The sequence below is a fragment of the Ambystoma mexicanum genome, chromosome 3q (assembly GCF_040938575.1).
Source record: "Ambystoma mexicanum isolate Mex_15411 chromosome 3q, UKY_AmexF1_1, whole genome shotgun sequence".
NCBI lineage: Eukaryota > Metazoa > Chordata > Amphibia > Caudata > Ambystomatidae > Ambystoma > Ambystoma mexicanum.
The window spans coordinates 1247601734-1247625263 of NC_090926.1; the positions used below are offsets into that span (position 1 = coordinate 1247601734).

The window sequence follows — 23530 nt, forward strand, 5'->3', positions numbered from 1 at the left end:
ACCGCGGAGGGAATCCTCTTTTCAGCCCATCGGTAAGACCCCCGTGAAAACCCCAGTGGGAAAAGGGGGGGGGGCTGGTGGCCATCACGGACACGGATTCAGCCTCTGAAGAGGAACTGGCGGGAGTCGTGAAAGTCCTGAACAAGGAGTTCGAGGAGGTCCGGTCCCACAGGAAGGATCCCGAAGAGGCGGACGAGGGAAGCGTCGGCGGTGGCGATGAGTAACACGTGGAGGTGGAGGATTCCACTCCCCAACCGTCGCACCCGGTCCCTGGGCCACAAGACAACTCGGGGGCGATCTTGATGGTGACCCAGGACCTTGTGTACGGAGATAAGGACAAGGTTGCCCTTACCACCAACTGACGACCAAGCGGAGCATGAACTGCCAGAGAGCCCTCCAAACAAGCGGAGGAGAATTCATCCACCCCCTCCTTTCCAGCCCTCTCGGCCTGCACAGCCTTCTTCCCCATCTCCGGAGCCGAGGAATGATACGGGAACAGAGACAGCCACGACGGGGACGGATGCCGACGGTGGTGATGACGGGATGGACCTTCCATCACCACCTCCTCGGGCCTCCCCGCCCATCGAAATTGGCTCCTTCCATGCCATGATCGCCCGGGCATCCAAGCTCTTCCAGCTCTGCCCTGAGGAAGAGAAGAAAGAAGGGTTCCTCTGTCAACGACGGGAGGCCAAAAGGAAGACGGTCCTCTCGGTCCCGTTGATCGACCTATGGGACGAGGGGCTGTTGCTCCTGAAGAACCCATCCACGGCCCCTGCCAAGAAGACCGGTACGAGAAGAAGTACCGGGTTCCGGACTCCATCCCCATGTGCCTTAGGGCACAGCCTACCGCAGATTTGGTTGTCTCCGCGGCAGCCAAGAAGAAAGCGGTGGGGGCGACGGCATCAACTTCGCCATCTCCGCCGGACGACAAAGGGAAGAAACTGAACGCCATGGGACGACGGGTCATCTCGTCGTCGGCGGCGACTGCCATTAAAGCGGCCAACGCCCTCGCGATTGTGGCCCGCTACGACAGGGAGCTATGGTTTAAAATCGCTCCCCTGCTGGATTTCCTCCCGGACGACATGAGGGCAGAGGGAGAGGTGGTGTCGGACCACGCGATAAGTGTGGCCACGGACATGGCCGACAGCGGCTTCCGCCAGATGGGCAACAGCGTTTGCCTTCGCCGGCGTGGTTGGCTCAAGGCAACCGATTTCCGTCAAGACGTGTAGACCAGGGTCCTGGACATGCCCTTCGACGGGAACAACCTGTTTGGCAAGCCAGTGGACAAGTCGCTGCAAGCCATCAAGGTGACACGGAGGCGGCTCGTGCCTTAGGCGTGCCAAGCTCGACACAGTGGCGCGACTAGCATCTCCGTCGGAGGAGAGGACGAAGGCCTTCCCAGGCAAGGTGCAACGGCTGTCGACCATGGACGTGGCCAAGGTGAGGTCAGTCAAGTCCCTGCTCTGCATGATGTCCTCCTGCTTTTACCTTGTGCGCCTTTGCAGACTACAGATGCGACCACTGCAGGAGTTCCTCGACGCCCGTTGGATGCAAGCGACGGGCAACTTCGAAGACAGGATCTCACTCAATGAGACCTTTCGACAGGCGATCCGGCGGTGGGGCACCCGAGCGCATCTGACGGCGGGTATGGACTTCCAGACCCAGCACATCAGGCGACTGTGACGACGGACGCCCCTCTGGAGGGATGGGGGGCCCATTCCGGACATCTCCACGCTGGAGGCCTTTGGCTGCCGGAGGAGAAGTCTGTGCACATCAACGTCCTAGAGCTCCGAGCAGTGTTCTGGGCCCTCAGGTCGTTCCTTCCGTCCCTCAAGGGCAAGGTGGTAAGGATCTTCACTGACAACACCACGACGATGTTTTACATCCGGAAGCAGGGAGGCACCAGATCCCCAGCCCTATCCAAGGAGGCCCAGGATCTGTGGCATTGGGCCGTAGCCCAAGGGATGTTTCTGGTACCCTTCCACCTGGCAGGCATAAAAAACACCATCGCTGACGCACTCAGCAGGGAGCTGCGCTCGTGCCACGAGTGGGAACTGCAGCAGGATCAAGTGGACCTCCTCTTCTGGTGATGGGGCAATCCCCAGAACAACCTGTTCGTGACGGCGGCGAACACCAAGTGCCAGAGGTTCGCCAGCAGGTTCCCCCAGCCGGGGAGTACGGGCGATGCCTTCTCGTTGCCCTGGGACGGCCTGTTCCTGTATGCGTCCCCCTGTTGCCTTTGCTGCTGCGACTCATCAACCAACTCAAACGGTCCAGGTGCAGGATGATCCTCGTGTCACCGGCGTGGCCGAGGCAGATCTGGTTCCCGGACCTTCTGGACATGTCAGCGTCCCCCCCAGTCAAACTGCTGACGGACGCAGATCTCCTTGTCAGAGAAGGAGGCGCCATCCTCCACGATCCGGCGTCGCTGAACTTGCAGGCCGGGCTCCTGCAGCGCTAGAGTTTGGAGGGTACGATACCCCGGCGGACTGCAAGGAGGTACTTGCAAAGGCCAGGGCGCCCTCGACTCTCAAGTGTTATGGACACAAATGGAAGAGGTTCTCTGTCTGGTGCCGTGCACTGAAGATTAACCCTCTGCGGATTACGGCACCTCAGGTGCTGCCGTACCTACTGTCGCTGGCCAAGGCAGGGCTGGCGCACACCTCCATCAAGATCCATCTAGCGGCGATCTTCCGCTACTCCAGGACCCAGGGGCGATCATCTCTCTGGTCCCATCGCCTGGTGAAGGAGTTTATGAAGGGACTGTTCCGGTCATTCCCGCCTGTGAAGGCTCTGGCCCCTGCGTGGGAGCTCTCTGCCCAGGCTCATGGGGCCACCATTCGAGCCACTGAATTCGGCACCGTTGAAGATCCTGTTGTGGAAAACGGCGTTTCTTGTGCCCATCACCTCCGCACGCCGAGTGGGAGAGATCTGGGCCCTCTCCTGTAAACCTCCATACTTGACTTTTCACGATACAAGGGTGGTGCCGAGGACGCACCCCTCATTCATGCCCAAGGTGCCGTTGGACTTCCACCTCAACAAGCCCTTGGTGTTGCCAGTTTTCTTCCTGTCGCCTTCGTCGCCGGCCGAGAGAACTTTGCATTCGCTGGATGTAGCTAGAGCGCTGAAGTTCTACGTGGACCGCACGAAGAGTTTTCGGAAGACATCATAGCTTTTTGTGAACTTTGGAACTTTGAACCAAGGGAAGGCCCTCTCGAAGGCTTCCATTTACAGATGGCTCTCCGGCTGCATCATGCACTGTCACCGGTTGGCAAACCGACCGTTGCCCGGCCGTCTGAGAGCCCATTCAACCAGAGCGATCGCTGCTACCACAGCGTTCTTGTCTGGTGTGCCCCTGCTGGACATCTGCAGGGCTGCTACGTGGAGGTTGACGCACACCTTCACGAGATTCTACTGCGTCGACTGGGATTCCAGGGAGGAGTCCAGGGTCGGCCAGGCAGTGCTGCGCAACCTGTTCGCCTAAGGTGAGCCTGGTGAGGAGGTAAGAGATGCTTAATGTTGAGTTGTTGTATTGCTTAATGTTGAGCCTGTTGCCACCTCCCGTGGTTGTGCATATGTGTACTGCTATGTATTCTTATATTCATGAGCATGTGAATCCATGCCAGACCCCATGCTGGAGAAGGAACAAGTTACTTACCTGTAACTGTTGTTCTCCAGCATGGGTCTGGCATGGATTCACATGCGAACCCTCCCTCCTACCCCTTTGCGGTTCGTCACTTGGTCATACTGCCACTTTACGTGCTACCAAATCTGAGGATGGCTGCCAGTAACTTGTTCCATATTGACAGGAACTTGTATGGATGGGCAGTATAACGTACTAAGGCTAATGAAATAAGGAGCAGCCCTGGGAAACAAAATAGTAACTTTTGTTTTTAAATTATTTCAAATAAAAAAAAAAAAGGAAAAATGTACTTTGAGTGCGAGGCCCTCTTTTTCTGAACATATTTTCAGAGATGTATATGGCTTGAAGGATTAATCTTCCGGTGTTCCTTGCTCCACCTTATCCTTCTTATGCGCAGGAGGTGCTACTTCTTCTTGGTCTAAAATGGATAAGTGGCCACAGAAGGAGTTCTGGGTTGAGAGTCGGGCATTCATCTAGTTTTCTGGTCCTCATACAGACAAGGCCATTACAGGGCAGTCCAACTCCCAGCAGATTGTCATGTGCATCAAGAAATAATCACAGCCCATTTAACCAGGAACCAGGCAACTTCTTTACTGCCCAAAGAGGTGTTTCCTTACTAAATGTCTGTCAGGCTGCCACTTGATTGAGTCTCCAAAGATTTGCCAAGCCTTATCGTCTAGACTCTTTGGTAGGGGAAGTCGCCTGTTTGGTCAGTATTGAAGCATTTCATTTTTGCATCAGTTCCTTGATGTGCTGCTGCATCCCTGGTACTCAGTGCCCCCGATAGGATTTTGAGGTAGGAGTATTTTACTCCCCATTTTTAAACTTTGAGAGTGATTTCAAGAGAGTAAAAATGACTTTTCTCCTTTGCAAGAGTAAAATGTATGTGACATTAAGCCGCCGTGTGCAACAACTGTATGGAAATAGTTACCATGCGGCAGCTTTCTGCATTGTGACAGAATACATCTTTCATTATTTCTCTACGATCTGGCCGTTTGATCTCTCCTGTATATATTTAAATGTTGAAAACACCAAAACCTAGCCAATTACAAAGATTAATTGTAGTGTGTGTTTTGAGGTTTGATAGCAGAATGGTCTTTTGATGTTTAATGAAAGTACTCATTTCCTGAAGCTATTACTACCTAATGGTAAAACAATGTTATGGTAGAACAGTGCAGAGAGGCGAGGACTCCATGCTAAATTCTATACCTAATCTCATGGTCAAATGGTTATTTATATATAGCGCTTTTGGCAAAGCGCTGTACATGGAACATATTTATCGCAATTATCAAACCTAAGTCAGTACTCCTGTATGGACCGCAAAAGGATGAAAGGCTGAGCTGGCCTTGCCGGGATTCAAACCTGCAACCTACAGATCACACAGATCGTAGCAACAAGGTTTCAAATGCCTAGGCGATTTTATTGGCTAACATCCTTCAAAGGTCGGTAAACTATTGACTGAGGTATAATAATCACAGTGCCTAGATGTTGGACAAACCTGTATGAAGCACTACATACAGCTAAATACCAATCTGGATTATCACGGGGACAGGTTTTGCTGCGTTTATATTTCAATTACAAATGTAACTTTAATTTGTTTGTTTTTGCGCAGCGCTTGCACTGCCTGGGAAATCAGGTGTTGGATGTTTTAATTGTAGTCTTGAAGATTTGAGATGCTATAACACCTGTGATTGGTGTAATGACAATCACTCATCCTTGAGCAAAGACTCTTCTGCCACTGGCCATTTATAGTAATGCACCCCATTGAATGTAAGGTTGAATGGATGTAAACTAGACTGTGCATACTCGTCATTTTACAAACTGTCTCTCGTAAGTTTGCCGGTCTGGTAACAACGGTACTGGTAAGCTTGCCGGTACCGCTGTTACCGGAGCGGCAAAGGAAGAGTTCTGCTTGCGGGTGCCTTCCCGCCTGCCAAGACTCACCTGGCGGGCGGACCAGCACCCGCAAGCAGACCTCGATGGATGCACCGGCCTCCCCATTCCCATTGAGCCCTATGGGGCTCAAATGTGAATGGGGAGCATTTTTTTCCCGGCACCCGCGAATGGGCAATTACCGGGTCCGGCAGGGCTGTAAATGACCCTGTAATTGCCCATTTGAGGGCGCTGGAAAAAAATGATACTGGCTTCCGCCGGTCTTGTATTGAGGCCCTCTGTTTTTATAATTAGAGTGTAAAAATGATCTGCCTCTGAATGATAATGCACACAGCACAGGAACTCTGAAAAATACAATTGTGCAATACTGGTTTGCTTTCACTGGATAAAAAGCACCATTTGTTACAAAAGATGAATTCTCAATTGCAATTTAGTTTTCCATCTTATTAATGATATAATCCTAAAATGCTAGGAAAATAAATATGCACAGTGCCTCTGTTTGCTCCCTGAACATACACACAGCAAAAGCTGAATGGAAAGACACCATTCCTTTAATCAGTGTGCAGTTTCTTTTTGAAAGGCTCTAGAGAAATGCATTCTGTTTCAGTGCTTTTCTCCATGGCTTGCAATTACATCCATTTAGCTAAAAATCAAAAGAAGCGTTCTGGTTTCTGTCAAGTAACCTAACCTTTCCACTGCCCTCTACTCTAAACTTGTGTGCACATGTACACAGGAAAATAATAAAGCTGCTGTATTTACAAGATTTTCATGTGTGAAAAGGTCTGGTATGCACCTTATCTGGGGGCCTTCTGGTACTACTTTTGGCTGTTTTTCAGCAATGCAGAACCTGTAGGAAGAAGCCATCCGCTAGAATAACAACTTAATGACCTTTAGTGTTCTTACTGATGGATACCCACTTCCTAACACAGAGACTCCCTGCCTCCCACGAAAAACCTCAACTTGCTCATTACTTATTCCATTTTTGGAGTATCTTTGCAATTCCTTTTGGTCTCTGTGGATGATGGAAATCGGGGTTGAATTGTGACACATGCCTGCATCACTGGGTCGCTGTTTTTCAGTTTAGCACCTGCAGATATTTGAAAGATGAGGAATCGCGGCTAGGAACAGTGTGTCCACCAGAAAGCATATTACTGAAGCTAAGTAGATTGTTCCTCAAGTTATGCGACATTCCTCCTGGGGTTAATGTATCCAAGTTCAGTACACTTTTGCCTTGCATGCAATTCCACAAACAAATCTTGTTTCCGAGTCAGACACGCAGGGATAATGTTCCAGTCTGTATGGAACCTATATACAGTCTGCTGCAGCCTCTTGGAAATGTGCAACCCGCTGTGATTTTTTTTTTTTTTTTTTACTTTACAAAAGACAGTGGGGTCTTGTTTAGGCCACAATCAAAATAGAGTTTATGATTACTATGGTGTTAGTAAACTTATGGTTTTTAATTGGTTTCCATCGACAGCGCATGAAGCACTCTATGCAATAACCAAAGAGAGTGACGACGATGTGGACATGGTAGGAAAGACAGGACTGGAGTTGGAACTGGAGCCTGCGCTTGAGAATGGACAGCAGAATCTCGAGTCACATACAGTGCCACTGGCTATGGAGACCACGGACACCTGTCCCATAGTCTACGAAATCCCAAAGGAGCCCGAAAAGTAAGTTCATATTCCCATGGCAGTGATGGGGAGAGTGGTTGAAAGAGGTTGAGTGAGTGTGTGGTGCTATCTTTCAAATGTCATTGTTTTAGATTTTTCACATAGTTGATGTCACAGAATAATGTCCTTTTCCTGCTGTATGCAGAGAAAGATCTCCCTTCCATGGCAGTAGATGTGCTAGATAACTAGATTTTATGAAGGAAAAACGGTCTAAAAATGTATTCCCATCAGTATTACTTTGGGGATAACAAATGTTTGTTTTTTCACAGCAGTGTCTTTAACCCTTTAAGTGCCATGGGTATTTCTCCCCAGTGCCAGAGCCTTTTTTGGTGATTTTGGTATGTGGCCATTCAATGGCTTGTAACTTTTTTGTTACATGAGATATCTCGGCCAAATTTGGCTCCTTTTCTTCCCACATGTAGGCGGTCGTAACGCCACCCAGGAATCCCAGGTTGCTGTAGGGGGGTGAGAGAAAATAAGGAAAATGTGCGAAAATTTTGGGTTTTTTCAAAAAATGCCAATAAAATGATGCACAAAGAAGCCAGTGGTTTTTTCCTTGTAAGAGCTAGGAACAAATGGTTTGCTGTGCTGAGTTCCCCAATGTGTTGGCTTTCAGGAACAGGTTGAGTGGAAATGGAAAAAAATTATTTTGATGGGGATATCAACCGTTTTGTGAGAGGTAGGCGATTTTTGCCATTTTTGCCAATTGGACATGCATGGACGGAATGGAAGAAAAGGGCAGGAAAGCCAAATTGGAGGACAGAAAGGCATATATTTCTGAAAAGTAGACAAAATTTCAAGTTTAGGAAGGGGTGATTTGTATAGGTCAGGCAACAACTAGGTAGGGGAAACTGCCATCGAATGGGGGAAAAGCGGGAAAATGACTGAAAAAAAAGGTATGTGTTGGACATGGTTGGCTTGGTACGGCAATGGCTTCTATGAATTTTGAGAAAAGCAATGCTCCGCTACATTCCCCCGACTCTTGCAGTTAGGAGAGCATACCATTTTTGTAGTGTTTGTACAAAACAAGCAATACCACAAGCCAAACACTGAGCCATGGTACACAGGAGTTTTACGCTCACGGTCTGACCAGACGCACTTAGCATGTGTAAATTGGGAAAACCAATGTGGTGAGGAACGGCAGCCATACATTTTTTGAAAGAGCACAGGCAGACCTTTTCAAGGGTAGGTGACTTGTGCAGGTTACAAAAGTGTATGGTGGCTAAAGCAGCGACTAAATGTAGGTCACATTTGGGAAAAGAAAGGGTTGTGAGACAAAGGGCTCCAGCAAATGGGTCAAAACGTTATGAAAACCACACAAACACAACACATGGCCTACCGTCCCGCGTTCCCACAGGTGTCCCGATGAAAACGGTACCTCACATGTGTGGGTGCACCTACCTGGCCGCCAAGGGGAAAGCCCAAAACACAAGTAACCCCAAGTCTGTTTTCACACCGGAAATGTCACACTCTCCCATCATACAGATATGGGCCTCGGGTGTCCAAGCCACCGAGGAAAACAGGGAACCCCATGCATTTCCGAAAAGAGGACACCCGTGGGAATCCGCAGAGGTATGATATGCCCAAATTGCCCCAGAATTTATTACCCAGACACCCCTGCAAAGTCGGAAATGTGGGGAAAAAAACGCTTTTTCCGTACATTTCGCTCGACGCACCCATCGAAACACGCCCCCAACAACACATGGCCTACCGTCCCGCGTTCCCACAGGTGTCCCGATGAAAACGGTACCTCACATGTGTGGGTGCACCTACCTGGCCGCCAAGGGTAAAGCCTAAAACACAAGTAACCCCAAGTCTGTTTTCACACCGGAAATGTCACACTCTCACATCATACAGATATGGGCCTCGGGTGTCCAAGCCACCAAGGAAAACAGGGAACCCCATGCATTTCCGGAAAGAGGACACCCGTGGGAATCCGCAGAGGTATGATATGCCCAAATCGCCCCAGAATTTATTACCCAGACACCCCCGCAAAGTCCGAAATGTGGGAAAAAATACGCATTTTCCTCACATTTCGCTCGACTCACCCATCGAAACACGCCCCCAACAACACATGGCCTACCGTCCCGCGTTCCCACAGGTGTCCCGATGAAAATGGTACCTCACATGTGTGGGTGCACCTACCTGGCCGCCAAGGGGAAAGCCTAAAACACAAGTAACCCCAAGTCTGTTTTCAGAGGGAAAACTCAGACATTCTGCCGACCGGCACAAGGTACAGATATGGGCCTCGGGTGTCCAAGCCACCGAGGAAAACAGGGAACCCCATGCATTTCCGAAAAGAGGACACCCGTGGGAATCCGCAGAGGTATGATATGCCCAAATTGCCCCAGAATTTATTACCCAGACACCCCTGCAAAGTCCGAAATGTGGGGAAAAAAACGCTTTTTCCGCACATTTCGCTCGACGCACCCATCGAAACACGCCCCCCACAACACATGGCCTACCGTCACGCGTTCCCACAGGTGTCCCGATGAAAACGGTACCTCACATGTGTGGGTGCACCTACCTGGCCGCCAAGGGGAAAGCCTAAAACACAAGTAACCCCAAGTCTGTTTTCACACCGGAAATGTCACACTCTCACATCATACAGATATGGGCCTCGGGTGTCCAAGCCACCAAGGAAAGCAGGGAACCCCATGCATTTCCGGAAAGAGGACACCCGTGGGAATCCGCAGAGGTATGATATGCCCAAATCGCCCCAGAATTTATTACCCAGACACCCCCGCAAAGTCCGAAATGTGGGAAAAAATACGCTTTTTCCTCACATTTCGCTCGACTCACCCATCGAAACACGCCCCCAACAACACATGGCCTACCGTCCCGCGTTCCCACAGGTGTCCCGATGAAAACGGTACCTCACATGTGTGGGTGCACCTACCTGGCCGCCAAGGGGAAAGCCTAAAACACAAGTAACTCCAAGTCTGTTTTCAGAGGGAAAACTCAGACATTCTGCCGACCGGCACAATGTACAGATATGGGCCTCGGGTGTCCAAGCCACCGAGGAAAACAGGGAACCCCATGCATTTCCGAAAAGAGGACACCCGTGGGAATCCGCAGAGGTATGATATGCCCAAATTGCCCCAGAAGTTATTACCCAGACACCCCTGCAAAGTCCGAAATGTGGGGAAAAAAACGCTTTTTCCGCACATTTCGCTCGACGCACCCATCGAAACACGCCCCCAACAACACATGGCCTACCGTCACGCGTTCCCACAGGTGTCCCGATGAAAACGGTACCTCACATGTGTGGGTGCACCTACCTGGCCGCCAAGGGGAAAGCCTAAAACACAAGTAACCCCAAGTCTGTTTTCACACCGGAAATGTCACACTCTCACATCATACAGATATGGGCCTTGGGTGTCCAAGCCACCAAGGAAAACAGGGAACCCCATGCATTTCCGGAAAGAGGACACCCGTGGGAATCCGCAGAGGTATGATATGCCCAAATCGCCCCAGAATTTATTACCCAGACACCCCCGCAAAGTCCGAAATGTGGGAAAAAATACGCATTTTCCTCACATTTCGCTCGACTCACCCATCGAAACACGCCCCCAACAACACATGGCCTACCGTCCCGCGTTCCCACAGGTGTCCCGATGAAAACGGTACCTCACATGTGTGGGTGCACCTACCTGGCCGCCAAGGGGAAAGCCTAAAACACAAGTAACTCCAAGTCTGTTTTCAGAGGGAAAACTCAGACATTCTGCCGACCGGCACAATGTACAGATATGGGCCTCGGGTGTCCAAGGCACCGAGGAAAACAGGGAACCCCATGCATTTCCGAAAAGAGGACACCCGTGGGAATCCGCAGAGGTATGATATGCCCAAATTGCCCCAGAATTTTTTACCCAGACACCCCTGCAAAGTCCGAAATGTGGTGAAAAAAACGCTTTTTCTGCACATTTCGCTCGATGCACCCATCGAAACACGCCCCCAACAACACATGGCCTACCGTCCCGCGTTCCCACAGGTGTCCCGATGAAAACGGTACCTCACATGTGTGGGTGCACCTACCTGGCCGCCAAGGGGAAAGCCTAAAACACAAGTAACCCCAAGTCTGTTGTCCATTCTGCCGACCGGCGCAACTTACAGATATGGGCCTCGGGTGTCCAAGCCACCGAGGAAAACAGGGAACCCCATGCATTTTCGAAAAGAGGACACCCGTGGGAATCCGCACAGGTGTGATTTGCGCCCATCGCCCCAGATTTTTTTACCCAGACAGCCCTGCAAAGTCGGAAATGTGGGGGAAAAAACCGCTTTTTCCGCACATTTCACTCGCCGCACCCATCGAAACACGCCCCCCACAACACGTGGCCTACCGTCCCGCGTTCCCACAGGTGTCCCGATGAAAACGGTACCTCACATGTGTGGGTGCACCTACCTGGCCGCCAAGGGGAAAGCCTAAAACACAAGTAACCCCAAGTCTGTTGTCAGAGGGAAATCTCAGACATTCTGCCGACCGGCGCAACTTACAGATATGGGCCTCGGGTGTCCAAGCCACCGAGGAAAACAGGGAACCCCATGCATTTTCGAAAAGAGGACACCCGTGGGAATCCGCAGAGGTGTGATTTGCGCCCATCGCCCCAGATTTTTTTACCCAGACAGCCCTGCAAAGTCGGAAATGTGGGGAAAAAAACGCTTTTTCCGCACATTTCGCTCGCCGCACCCATCGAAACGCGCCCCCCACAACACATGGCCTACCGTCCCGCGTTCCCACAGGTGTCCCGATGAAAACGGTACCTCACATGTGTGGGTGCACCTACCTGGCCGCCAAGGGGAAAGCCTAAAACACAAGTAACCCCAAGTCTGTTGTCCATTCTGCCGACCGGCGCAACTTACAGATATGGGCCTCGGGTGTCCAAGCCACCGAGGAAAACAGGGAACCCCATGCATTTTCGAAAAGAGGACACCCGTGGGAATCCGCACAGGTGTGATTTGCGCCCATCGCCCCAGATTTTTTTACCCAGACAGCCCTGCAAAGTCGGAAATGTGGGGAAAAAACCGCTTTTTCCGCACATTTCACTCGCCGCACCCATCGAAACACGCCCCCCACAACACGTGGCCTACCGTCCCGCGTTCCCACAGGTGTCCCGATGAAAACGGTACCTCACATGTGTGGGTGCACCTACCTGGCCGCCAAGGGGAAAGCCTAAAACACAAGTAACCCCAAGTCTGTTGTCAGAGGGAAATCTCAGACATTCTGCCGACCGGCGCAACTTACAGATATGGGCCTCGGGTGTCCAAGCCACCGAGGAAAACAGGGAACCCCATGCATTTTCGAAAAGAGGACACCCGTGGGAATCCGCAGAGGTGTGATTTGCGCCCATCGCCCCAGATTTTTTTACCCAGACAGCCCTGCAAAGTCGGAAATGTGGGGAAAAAAACGCTTTTTCCGCACATTTCGCTCGCCGCACCCATCGAAACGCGCCCCCCACAACACATGGCCTACCGTCCCGCGTTCCCACAGGTGTCCCGATGAAAACGGTACCTCACATGTGTGGGTGCACCTACCTGGCCGCCAAGGGGAAAGCCTAAAACACAAGTAACCCCAAGTCTGTTGTCCATTCTGCCGACCGGCGCAACTTACAGATATGGGCCTCGGGTGTCCAAGCCACCGAGGAAAACAGGGAACCCCATGCATTTTCGAAAAGAGGACACCCGTGGGAATCCGCACAGGTGTGATTTGCGCCCATCGCCCCAGATTTTTTTACCCAGACAGCCCTGCAAAGTCGGAAATGTGGGGAAAAAACCGCTTTTTCCGCACATTTCACTCGCCGCACCCATCGAAACACGCCCCCCACAACACGTGGCCTACCGTCCCGCGTTCCCACAGGTGTCCCGATGAAAACGGTACCTCACATGTGTGGGTGCACCTACCTGGCCGCCAAGGGGAAAGCCTAAAACACAAGTAACCCCAAGTCTGTTGTCAGAGGGAAATCTCAGACATTCTGCCGACCGGCGCAACTTACAGATATGGGCCTCGGGTGTCCAAGCCACCGAGGAAAACAGGGAACCCCATGCATTTTCGAAAAGAGGACACCCGTGGGAATCCGCAGAGGTGTGATTTGCGCCCATCGCCCCAGATTTTTTTACCCAGACAGCCCTGCAAAGTCGGAAATGTGGGGAAAAAAACGCTTTTTCCGCACATTTCGCTCGCCGCACCCATCGAAACGCGCCCCCCACAACACATGGCCTACCGTCCCGCGTTCCCACAGGTGTCCCGATGAAAACGGTACCTCACATGTGTGGGTGCACCTACCTGGCCGCCAAGGGGAAAGCCTAAAACACAAGTAACCCCAAGTCTGTTGTCCATTCTGCCGACCGGCGCAACTTACAGATATGGGCCTCGGGTGTCCAAGCCACCGAGGAAAACAGGGAACCCCATGCATTTTCGAAAAGAGGACACCCGTGGGAATCCGCACAGGTGTGATTTGCGCCCATCGCCCCAGATTTTTTTACCCAGACAGCCCTGCAAAGTCGGAAATGTGGGGAAAAAACCGCTTTTTCCGCACATTTCGCTCGCCGCACCCATCGAAACGCGCCCCCCACAACACATGGCCTACCGTCCCGCGTTCCCACAGGTGTCCCGATGAAAACGGTACCTCACATGTGTGGGTGCACCTACCTGGCCGCCAAGGGGAAAGCCTAAAACACAAGTAACCCCAAGTCTGTTGTCCATTCTGCCGACCGGCGCAACTTACAGATATGGGCCTCGGGTGTCCAAGCCACCGAGGAAAACAGGGAACCCCATGCATTTTCGAAAAGAGGACACCCGTGGGAATCCGCACAGGTGTGATTTGCGCCCATCGCCCCAGATTTTTTTACCCAGACAGCCCTGCAAAGTCGGAAATGTGGGGAAAAAACCGCTTTTTCCGCACATTTCACTCGCCGCACCCATCGAAACACGCCCCCCACAACACGTGGCCTACCGTCCCGCGTTCCCACAGGTGTCCCGATGAAAACGGTACCTCACATGTGTGGGTGCACCTACCTGGCCGCCAAGGGGAAAGCCTAAAACACAAGTAACCCCAAGTCTGTTGTCAGAGGGAAATCTCAGACATTCTGCCGACCGGCGCAACTTACAGATATGGGCCTCGGGTGTCCAAGCCACCGAGGAAAACAGGGAACCCCATGCATTTTCGAAAAGAGGACACCCGTGGGAATCCGCAGAGGTGTGATTTGCGCCCATCGCCCCAGATTTTTTTACCCAGACAGCCCTGCAAAGTCGGAAATGTGGGGAAAAAAACGCTTTTTCCGCACATTTCGCTCGCCGCACCCATCGAAACGCGCCCCCCACAACACATGGCCTACCGTCCCGCGTTCCCACAGGTGTCCCGATGAAAACGGTACCTCACATGTGTGGGTGCACCTACCTGGCCGCCAAGGGGAAAGCCTAAAACACAAGTAACCCCAAGTCTGTTGTCCATTCTGCCGACCGGCGCAACTTACAGATATGGGCCTCGGGTGTCCAAGCCACCGAGGAAAACAGGGAACCCCATGCATTTTCGAAAAGAGGACACCCGTGGGAATCCGCACAGGTGTGATTTGCGCCCATCGCCCCAGATTTTTTTACCCAGACAGCCCTGCAAAGTCGGAAATGTGGGGAAAAAACCGCTTTTTCCGCACATTTCACTCGCCGCACCCATCGAAACACGCCCCCCACAACACGTGGCCTACCGTCCCGCGTTCCCACAGGTGTCCCGATGAAAACGGTACCTCACATGTGTGGGTGCACCTACCTGGCCGCCAAGGGGAAAGCCTAAAACACAAGTAACCCCAAGTCTGTTGTCAGAGGGAAATCTCAGACATTCTGCCGACCGGCGCAACTTACAGATATGGGCCTCGGGTGTCCAAGCCACCGAGGAAAACAGGGAACCCCATGCATTTTCGAAAAGAGGACACCCGTGGGAATCCGCAGAGGTGTGATTTGCGCCCATCGCCCCAGATTTTTTTACCCAGACAGCCCTGCAAAGTCGGAAATGTGGGGAAAAAAACGCTTTTTCCGCACATTTCGCTCGCCGCACCCATCGAAACGCGCCCCCCACAACACATGGCCTACCGTCCCGCGTTCCCACAGGTGTCCCGATGAAAACGGTACCTCACATGTGTGGGTGCACCTACCTGGCCGCCAAGGGGAAAGCCTAAAACACAAGTAACCCCAAGTCTGTTGTCCATTCTGCCGACCGGCGCAACTTACAGATATGGGCCTCGGGTGTCCAAGCCACCGAGGAAAACAGGGAACCCCATGCATTTTCGAAAAGAGGACACCCGTGGGAATCCGCACAGGTGTGATTTGCGCCCATCGCCCCAGATTTTTTTACCCAGACAGCCCTGCAAAGTCGGAAATGTGGGGAAAAAACCGCTTTTTCCGCACATTTCACTCGCCGCACCCATCGAAACACGCCCCCCACAACACGTGGCCTACCGTCCCGCGTTCCCACAGGTGTCCCGATGAAAACGGTACCTCACATGTGTGGGTGCACCTACCTGGCCGCCAAGGGGAAAGCCTAAAACACAAGTAACCCCAAGTCTGTTGTCAGAGGGAAATCTCAGACATTCTGCCGACCGGCGCAACTTACAGATATGGGCCTCGGGTGTCCAAGCCACCGAGGAAAACAGGGAACCCCATGCATTTTCGAAAAGAGGACACCCGTGGGAATCCGCAGAGGTGTGATTTGCGCCCATCGCCCCAGATTTTTTTACCCAGACAGCCCTGCAAAGTCGGAAATGTGGGGAAAAAAACGCTTTTTCCGCACATTTCGCTCGCCGCACCCATCGAAACGCGCCCCCCACAACACATGGCCTACCGTCCCGCGTTCCCACAGGTGTCCCGATGAAAACTGTACCTCACATGTGTGGGTGCACCTACCTGGCCGCCAAGGGGAAAGCCTAAAACACAAGTAACCCCAAGTCTGTTGTCCATTCTGCCGACCGGCGCAACTTACAGATATGGGCCTCGGGTGTCCAAGCCACCGAGGAAAACAGGGAACCCCATGCATTTTCGAAAAGAGGACACCCGTGGGAATCCGCACAGGTGTGATTTGCGCCCATCGCCCCAGATTTTTTTACCCAGACAGCCCTGCAAAGTCGGAAATGTGGGGAAAAAACCGCTTTTTCCGCACATTTCACTCGCCGCACCCATCGAAACACGCCCCCCACAACACGTGGCCTACCGTCCCGCGTTCCCACAGGTGTCCCGATGAAAACGGTACCTCACATGTGTGGGTGCACCTACCTGGCCGCCAAGGGGAAAGCCTAAAACACAAGTAACCCCAAGTCTGTTGTCAGAGGGAAATCTCAGACATTCTGCCGACCGGCGCAACTTACAGATATGGGCCTCGGGTGTCCAAGCCACCGAGGAAAACAGGGAACCCCATGCATTTTCGAAAAGAGGACACCCGTGGGAATCCGCAGAGGTGTGATTTGCGCCCATCGCCCCAGATTTTTTTACCCAGACAGCCCTGCAAAGTCGGAAATGTGGGGAAAAAAACGCTTTTTCCGCACATTTCGCTCGCCGCACCCATCGAAACGCGCCCCCCACAACACATGGCCTACCGTCCCGCGTTCCCACAGGTGTCCCGATGAAAACGGTACCTCACATGTGTGGGTGCACCTACCTGGCCGCCAAGGGGAAAGCCTAAAACACAAGTAACCCCAAGTCTGTTGTCCATTCTGCCGACCGGCGCAACTTACAGATATGGGCCTCGGGTGTCCAAGCCACCGAGGAAAACAGGGAACCCCATGCATTTTCGAAAAGAGGACACCCGTGGGAATCCGCACAGGTGTGATTTGCGCCCATCGCCCCAGATTTTTTTACCCAGACAGCCCTGCAAAGTCGGAAATGTGGGGAAAAAACCGCTTTTTCCGCACATTTCGCTCGCCGCACCCATCGAAACGCGCCCCCCACAACACATGGCCTACCGTCCCGCGTTCCCACAGGTGTCCCGATGAAAACGGTACCTCACATGTGTGGGTGCACCTACCTGGCCGCCAAGGGGAAAGCCTAAAACACAAGTAACCCCAAGTCTGTTGTCCATTCTGCCGACCGGCGCAACTTACAGATATGGGCCTCGGGTGTCCAAGCCACCGAGGAAAACAGGGAACCCCATGCATTTTCGAAAAGAGGACACCCGTGGGAATCCGCACAGGTGTGATTTGCGCCCATCGCCCCAGATTTTTTTACCCAGACAGCCCTGCAAAGTCGGAAATGTGGGGAAAAAACCGCTTTTTCCGCACATTTCACTCGCCGCACCCATCGAAACACGCCCCCCACAACACGTGGCCTACCGTCCCGCGTTCCCACAGGTGTCCCGATGAAAACGGTACCTCACATGTGTGGGTGCACCTACCTGGCCGCCAAGGGGAAAGCCTAAAACACAAGTAACCCCAAGTCTGTTGTCAGAGGGAAATCTCAGACATTCTGCCGACCGGCGCAACTTACAGATATGGGCCTCGGGTGTCCAAGCCACCGAGGAAAACAGGGAACCCCATGCATTTTCGAAAAGAGGACACCCGTGGGAATCCGCAGAGGTGTGATTTGCGCCCATCGCCCCAGATTTTTTTACCCAGACAGCCCTGCAAAGTCGGAAATGTGGGGAAAAAAACGCTTTTTCCGCACATTTCGCTCGCCGCACCCATCGAAACGCGCCCCCCACAACACATGGCCTACCGTCCCGCGTTCCCACAGGTGTCCCGATGAAAACGGTACCTCACATGTGTGGGTGCACCTACCTGGCCGCCAAGGGGAAAGCCTAAAACACAAGTAACCCCAAGTCTGTTGTCCATTCTGCCGACCGGCGCAACTTACAGATATGGGCCTCGGGTGTCCAAGCCACCGAGGAAAACAGGGAACCCCATGCATTTTCGAAAAGAGGACACCCGTGGGAATCCGCACAGGTGTGATTTGCGCCCATCGCCCCAGATTTTTTTACCCAGACAGCCCTGCAAAGTCGGAAATGTGGGGAAAAAACCGCTTTTTCCGCACATTTCACTCGCCGCACCCATCGAAACACGCCCCCCACAACACGTGGCCTACCGTCCCGCGTTCCCACAGGTGTCCCGATGAAAACGGTACCTCACATGTGTGGGTGCACCTACCTGGCCGCCAAGGGGAAAGCCTAAAACACAAGTAACCCCAAGTCTGTTGTCAGAGGGAAATCTCAGACATTCTGCCGACCGGCGCAACTTACAGATATGGGCCTCGGGTGTCCAAGCCACCGAGGAAAACAGGGAACCCCATGCATTTTCGAAAAGAGGACACCCGTGGGAATCCGCAGAGGTGTGATTTGCGCCCATCGCCCCAGATTTTTTTACCCAGACAGCCCTGCAAAGTCGGAAATGTGGGGAAAAAAACGCTTTTTCCGCACATTTCGCTCGCCGCACCCATCGAAACGCGCCCCCCACAACACATGGCCTACCGTCCCGCGTTCCCACAGGTGTCCCGATGAAAACGGTACCTCACATGTGTGGGTGCACCTACCTGGCCGCCAAGGGGAAAGCCTAAAACACAAGTAACCCCAAGTCTGTTGTCCATTCTGCCGACCGGCGCAACTTACAGATATGGGCCTCGGGTGTCCAAGCCACCGAGGAAAACAGGGAACCCCATGCATTTTCGAAAAGAGGACACCCGTGGGAATCCGCACAGGTGTGATTTGCGCCCATCGCCCCAGATTTTTTTACCCAGACAGCCCTGCAAAGTCGGAAATGTGGGGAAAAAACCGCTTTTTCCGCACATTTCGCTCGCCGCACCCATCGAAACGCGCCCCCCACAACACATGGCCTACCGTCCCGCGTTCCCACAGGTGTCCCGATGAAAACGGTACCTCACATGTGTGGGTGCACCTACCTGGCCGCCAAGGGGAAAGCCTAAAACACAAGTAACCCCAAGTCTGTTGTCCATTCTGCCGACCGGCGCAACTTACAGATATGGGCCTCGGGTGTCCAAGCCACCGAGGAAAACAGGGAACCCCATGCATTTTCGAAAAGAGGACACCCGTGGGAATCCGCAGAGGTGTGATTTGCGCCCATCGCCCCAGATTTTTTTACCCAGACAGCCCTGCAAAGTCGGAAATGTGGGGAAAAAAACGCTTTTTCCGCACATTTCGCTCGCCGCACCCATCGAAACGCGCCCCCCACAACACATGGCCTACCGTCCCGCGTTCCCACAGGTGTCCCGATGAAAACGGTACCTCACATGTGTGGGTGCACCTACCTGGCCGCCAAGGGGAAAGCCTAAAACACAAGTAACCCCAAGTCTGTTGTCCATTCTGCCGACCGGCGCAACTTACAGATATGGGCCTCGGGTGTCCAAGCCACCGAGGAAAACAGGGAACCCCATGCATTTTCGAAAAGAGGACACCCGTGGGAATCCGCACAGGTGTGATTTGCGCCCATCGCCCCAGATTTTTTTACCCAGACACCCCCGCAAAGGCCGGGGCACGCTTTGCGGGGGTGTCTGGGTAAAAAAATCTGGGGCGATGGGCGCAAATCACACCTGTGCGGATTCCCACGGGTGTCCTCTTTTCGAAAATGCATGGGGTTCCCTGTTTTCCTCGGTGGCTTGGACACCCGAGGCCCATATCTGTAAGTTGCGCCGGTCGGCAGAATGGACAACAGACTTGGGGTTACTTGTGTTTTAGGCTTTCCCCTTGGCGGCCAGGTAGGTGCACCCACACATGTGAGGTACCGTTTTCATCGGGACACCTGTGGGAACGCGGGACGGTAGGCCATGTGTTGTGGGGGGCGCGTTTCGATGGGTGCGGCGAGCGAAATGTGCGGAAAAAGCGTTTTTTTCCCCACATTTCCGACTTTGCAGGGCTGTCTGGGTAAAAAAATCTGGGGCGATGGGCGCAAATCACACCTCTGCGGATTCCCACGGGTGTCCTCTTTTCGAAAATGCATGGGGTTCCCTGTTTTCCTCGGTGGCTTGGACACCCGAGGCCCATATCTGTAAGTTGCGCCGGTTGGCAGAATGTCTGAGATTTCCCTCTGACAACAGACTTGGGGTTACTTGTGTTTTAGGCTTTCCCCTTGGCGGCCAGGTAGGTGCACCCACACATGTGAGGTACCGTTTTCATCGGGACACCTGTGGGAACGCTGGACGGTAGGCCATGTGTTGTGGGGGGCGCGTTTCGATGGGTGCGGCGAGCGAAATGTGCGGAAAATGCGGTTTTTTCCCCACATTTCCGACTTTGCAGGGCTGTCTGGGTAAAAAAATCTGGGGCGATGTGCGCAAATCAGACCTCTGTGCTTTCCCACGGGTGTCCTCTTTTGGGAAATGCATGGGGTTCCCTGTTTTCCTTGCTGGCTTCGACACCCTAGGCCCAAATCTGTAGGTTGCCCACATGAACAAATTGTGCTGTGGCGAAAGGCTTGGGGTTACCAGCGGGTTACCCTTTTCCTTTTGCGACCCCGGTAGGTGCACCCACACATGCGAGGTACCTTTTTCGTCGGAACACCTGTGGGAACACGAGAAGGTATGACATCTGCTGTTGGCGACGTGTTTCGGTGAGTGGACACAGGGAAATGTCTCTGAAATTGGCCGGAAATGAAGACAAATCTCAGACATTTCCCTCTGGCCACTCAACGAAACACACCGCCAACAACACGTGGCCTACCTTCCCGCATCGCCACACGTGTCCCAATGAGAGGCTGACCTCTTTGTGTGCAGGTGTGGTACCTGAGTGACAATGGGCACATCTTTAGTATAGTAACTTCGCTGTAGTGCGCTTAGGAAACAGTAAAGTACTGCCAGTAAGCCATTTCACATGCACCTTTCCTCACACTTCCCATACATAGCAGACGCAATGCAGTTAGACACGCAAGGTGGGATTTAGCACAAGGACCAACCTCCTTGTATTGCACAAGAAGGTTTGTCCTTGTGAGCAGTGATGCCACGTCAAGGCACCCACCGGATCACTGGCCATTCGTATCCCTTTCGTGTCTGCAGTCAGTTGGCATCCATTTCAGCAGTTGCACTTCTACGAAATCACTAGCACCAGAGCAAGTGTATCTACACATGAGCATATCTACACACTTATACCACATGGACATCTGTGTACAATGCAACTGTGTCTCTAGCAATATCTTAACTATCATTTGGCATCAATTTCATAGCAACTGTGTCTGCATGCAAACTTTATGTGCTGGCAATCACATGTGGACAGTGATAGCAAGTGCATACTGCCTGACTTCACTACCCTGCCCTACAGGCGCTATCTTCCACACCAGCTTTCAGTATGCCCATAGCAACTATGGCCAAACATTCTTATGTCCCACCGTACCCACACAAAACAGCCATCCTGCAAAATGACAATCATTTCGTCACTGCTGGAAAAGTCCATTCACAGAAATTGCAACTGCATGTTCTTTGTATCTTTACCTAATTCACACACCAATCATATCCAATGCATTCCTACAGATGACGTGTCACTTACACCACACATAACATTACTCGAGGTAAAACAATAAACAAGGCAGGATCTTACGAGGTACGCAAGACACCGCTGCCATATAGTTGGTGTCCAAGTACCACTTTCATGACACTTAGACCTCAAGGGTAGGAGCCAAAGTGGCGTGTAATATTTTGAAAAAACACCCCTTGAGTGGAGGGAACCTGAATGCCGTTCTGGTCTTCCACAACGCACGGCTTGAGTAGAGGGAGCGGGACTGGCCTTTCTTTGCTTGCCAAACCTTAAGTGGAAGGAGCCAGATTTGGGTTCCTGTCCAAAGTACGCCAGAAGCGGATGGGGTTTTCCAGACGTTTTTTTTTTGTAAGGCAATCCCGAACAGGAGCAAGCTGCACTCCCATAGGGGAGTGACCCACAGTGCTCCACCCTTCTTCTCCATGGCCCGCCTCAACTAGAGGCGGTGGAGTGGCATTCCTTTCCAAGATGCGCCTTCTTTGGACGTAACAAGCATTGCGTTACTTTGCAAGGCACACCACGCGCAGAGGGAGCTAGACTGCCTTTTCCTTAGGAGGCAGACCTGAAGGGAAAGGTACCGGGGGTGATGTCTCTTTCCCAGGCAGGCCTCAAGTGGAGGGGGCAGGACTAGCATTGCTTGCCAAAGCACGCCAAAGGGGAGTAAAGCAGAGTGCTGTCCCCACCTACTCCAAGGCACACCTCAAGTGGAGGGAGCTAGAGTGGCATTTCTTTCAAAGATGCGCCTGCTTTGGACGTAACAAGCATTGCGTTACTTTGCAAGGCACACCACGCGCAGAGGGAGCTAGACTGCCTTTTCCTTAGGAGGCAGACCTGAAGGGAAAGGTACCGGGGGTGATGTCTCTTTCCCAGGCAGGCCTCAAGTGGAGGGGGCAGGACTAGCATTGCTTGCCAAAGCACGCCAAAGGGGAGTAAAGCAGAGTGCTGTCCCCACCTACTCCAAGGCACACCTCAAGTGGAGGGAGCTAGAGTGGCATTTCTTTCAAAGATGCGCCTGCTTTGGACGTAACAAGCATTGCGTTACTTTGCAAGGCACACCACGCGCAGAGGGAGCTAGACTGCCTTTTCCTTAGGAGGCTGACCTGAAGGGAAAGGTACCGGGGGTGATGTCTCTTTCCCAGGCAGGCCTCAAGTGGAGGGGGCAGGACTAGCATTGCTTGCCAAAGCACGCCAAAGGGGAGTAAAGCAGAGTGCTGTCCCCACCTACTCCAAGGCACACCTCAAGTGGAGGGAGCTAGAGTGGCATTTCTTTCAAAGATGCGCCTGCTTTGGACGTAACAAGCATTGCGTTACTTTGCAAGGCACACCACGCGCAGAGGGAGCTAGACTGCCTTTTCCTTAGGAGGCAGACCTGAAGGGAAAGGTACCGGGGGTGATGTCTCTTTCCCAGGCAGGCCTCAAGTGGAGGGGGCAGGACAAGCATTGCTTGCCAAAGCACGCCAAAGGGGAGTAAAGCAGAGTGCTGTCCCCACCTACTCCAAGGCACACCTCAAGTGGAGGGAGCTAGAGTGGCATTTCTTTCAAAGATGCGCCTGCTTTGGACGTAACAAGCATTGCGTTACTTTGCAAGGCACACCACGCGCAGAGGGAGCTAGACTGCCTTTTCCTTAGGAGGCAGACCTGAAGGGAAAGGTACCGGGGGTGATGTCTCTTTCCCAGGCAGGCCTCAAGTGGAGGGGGCAGGACAAGCATTGCTTGCCAAAGCACGCCAAAGGGGAGTAAAGCAGAGTGCTGTCCCCACCTACTCCAAGGCACACCTCAAGTGGAGGGAGCTAGAGTGGCATTTCTTTCAAAGATGCGCCTGCTTTGGACGTAACAAGCATTGCGTTACTTTGCAAGGCACACCACGCGCAGAGGGA

General features: G+C 52.7%; 1 protein-coding gene across 1 annotated transcript in view; it reads left to right on the forward strand.

The window, feature by feature from the left end:
• ZNF653 (zinc finger protein 653) overlaps positions 1-23530 on the forward strand; it is a 412702-nt gene that overhangs the window by 214072 nt on the left and 175100 nt on the right. Inside the window, exon 5 of the mRNA XM_069604215.1 lies at positions 7014-7209. Coding sequence (XP_069460316.1) covers positions 7014-7209 — 196 coding nt within the window. The remainder of the gene's footprint in view (positions 1-7013; positions 7210-23530) is intronic.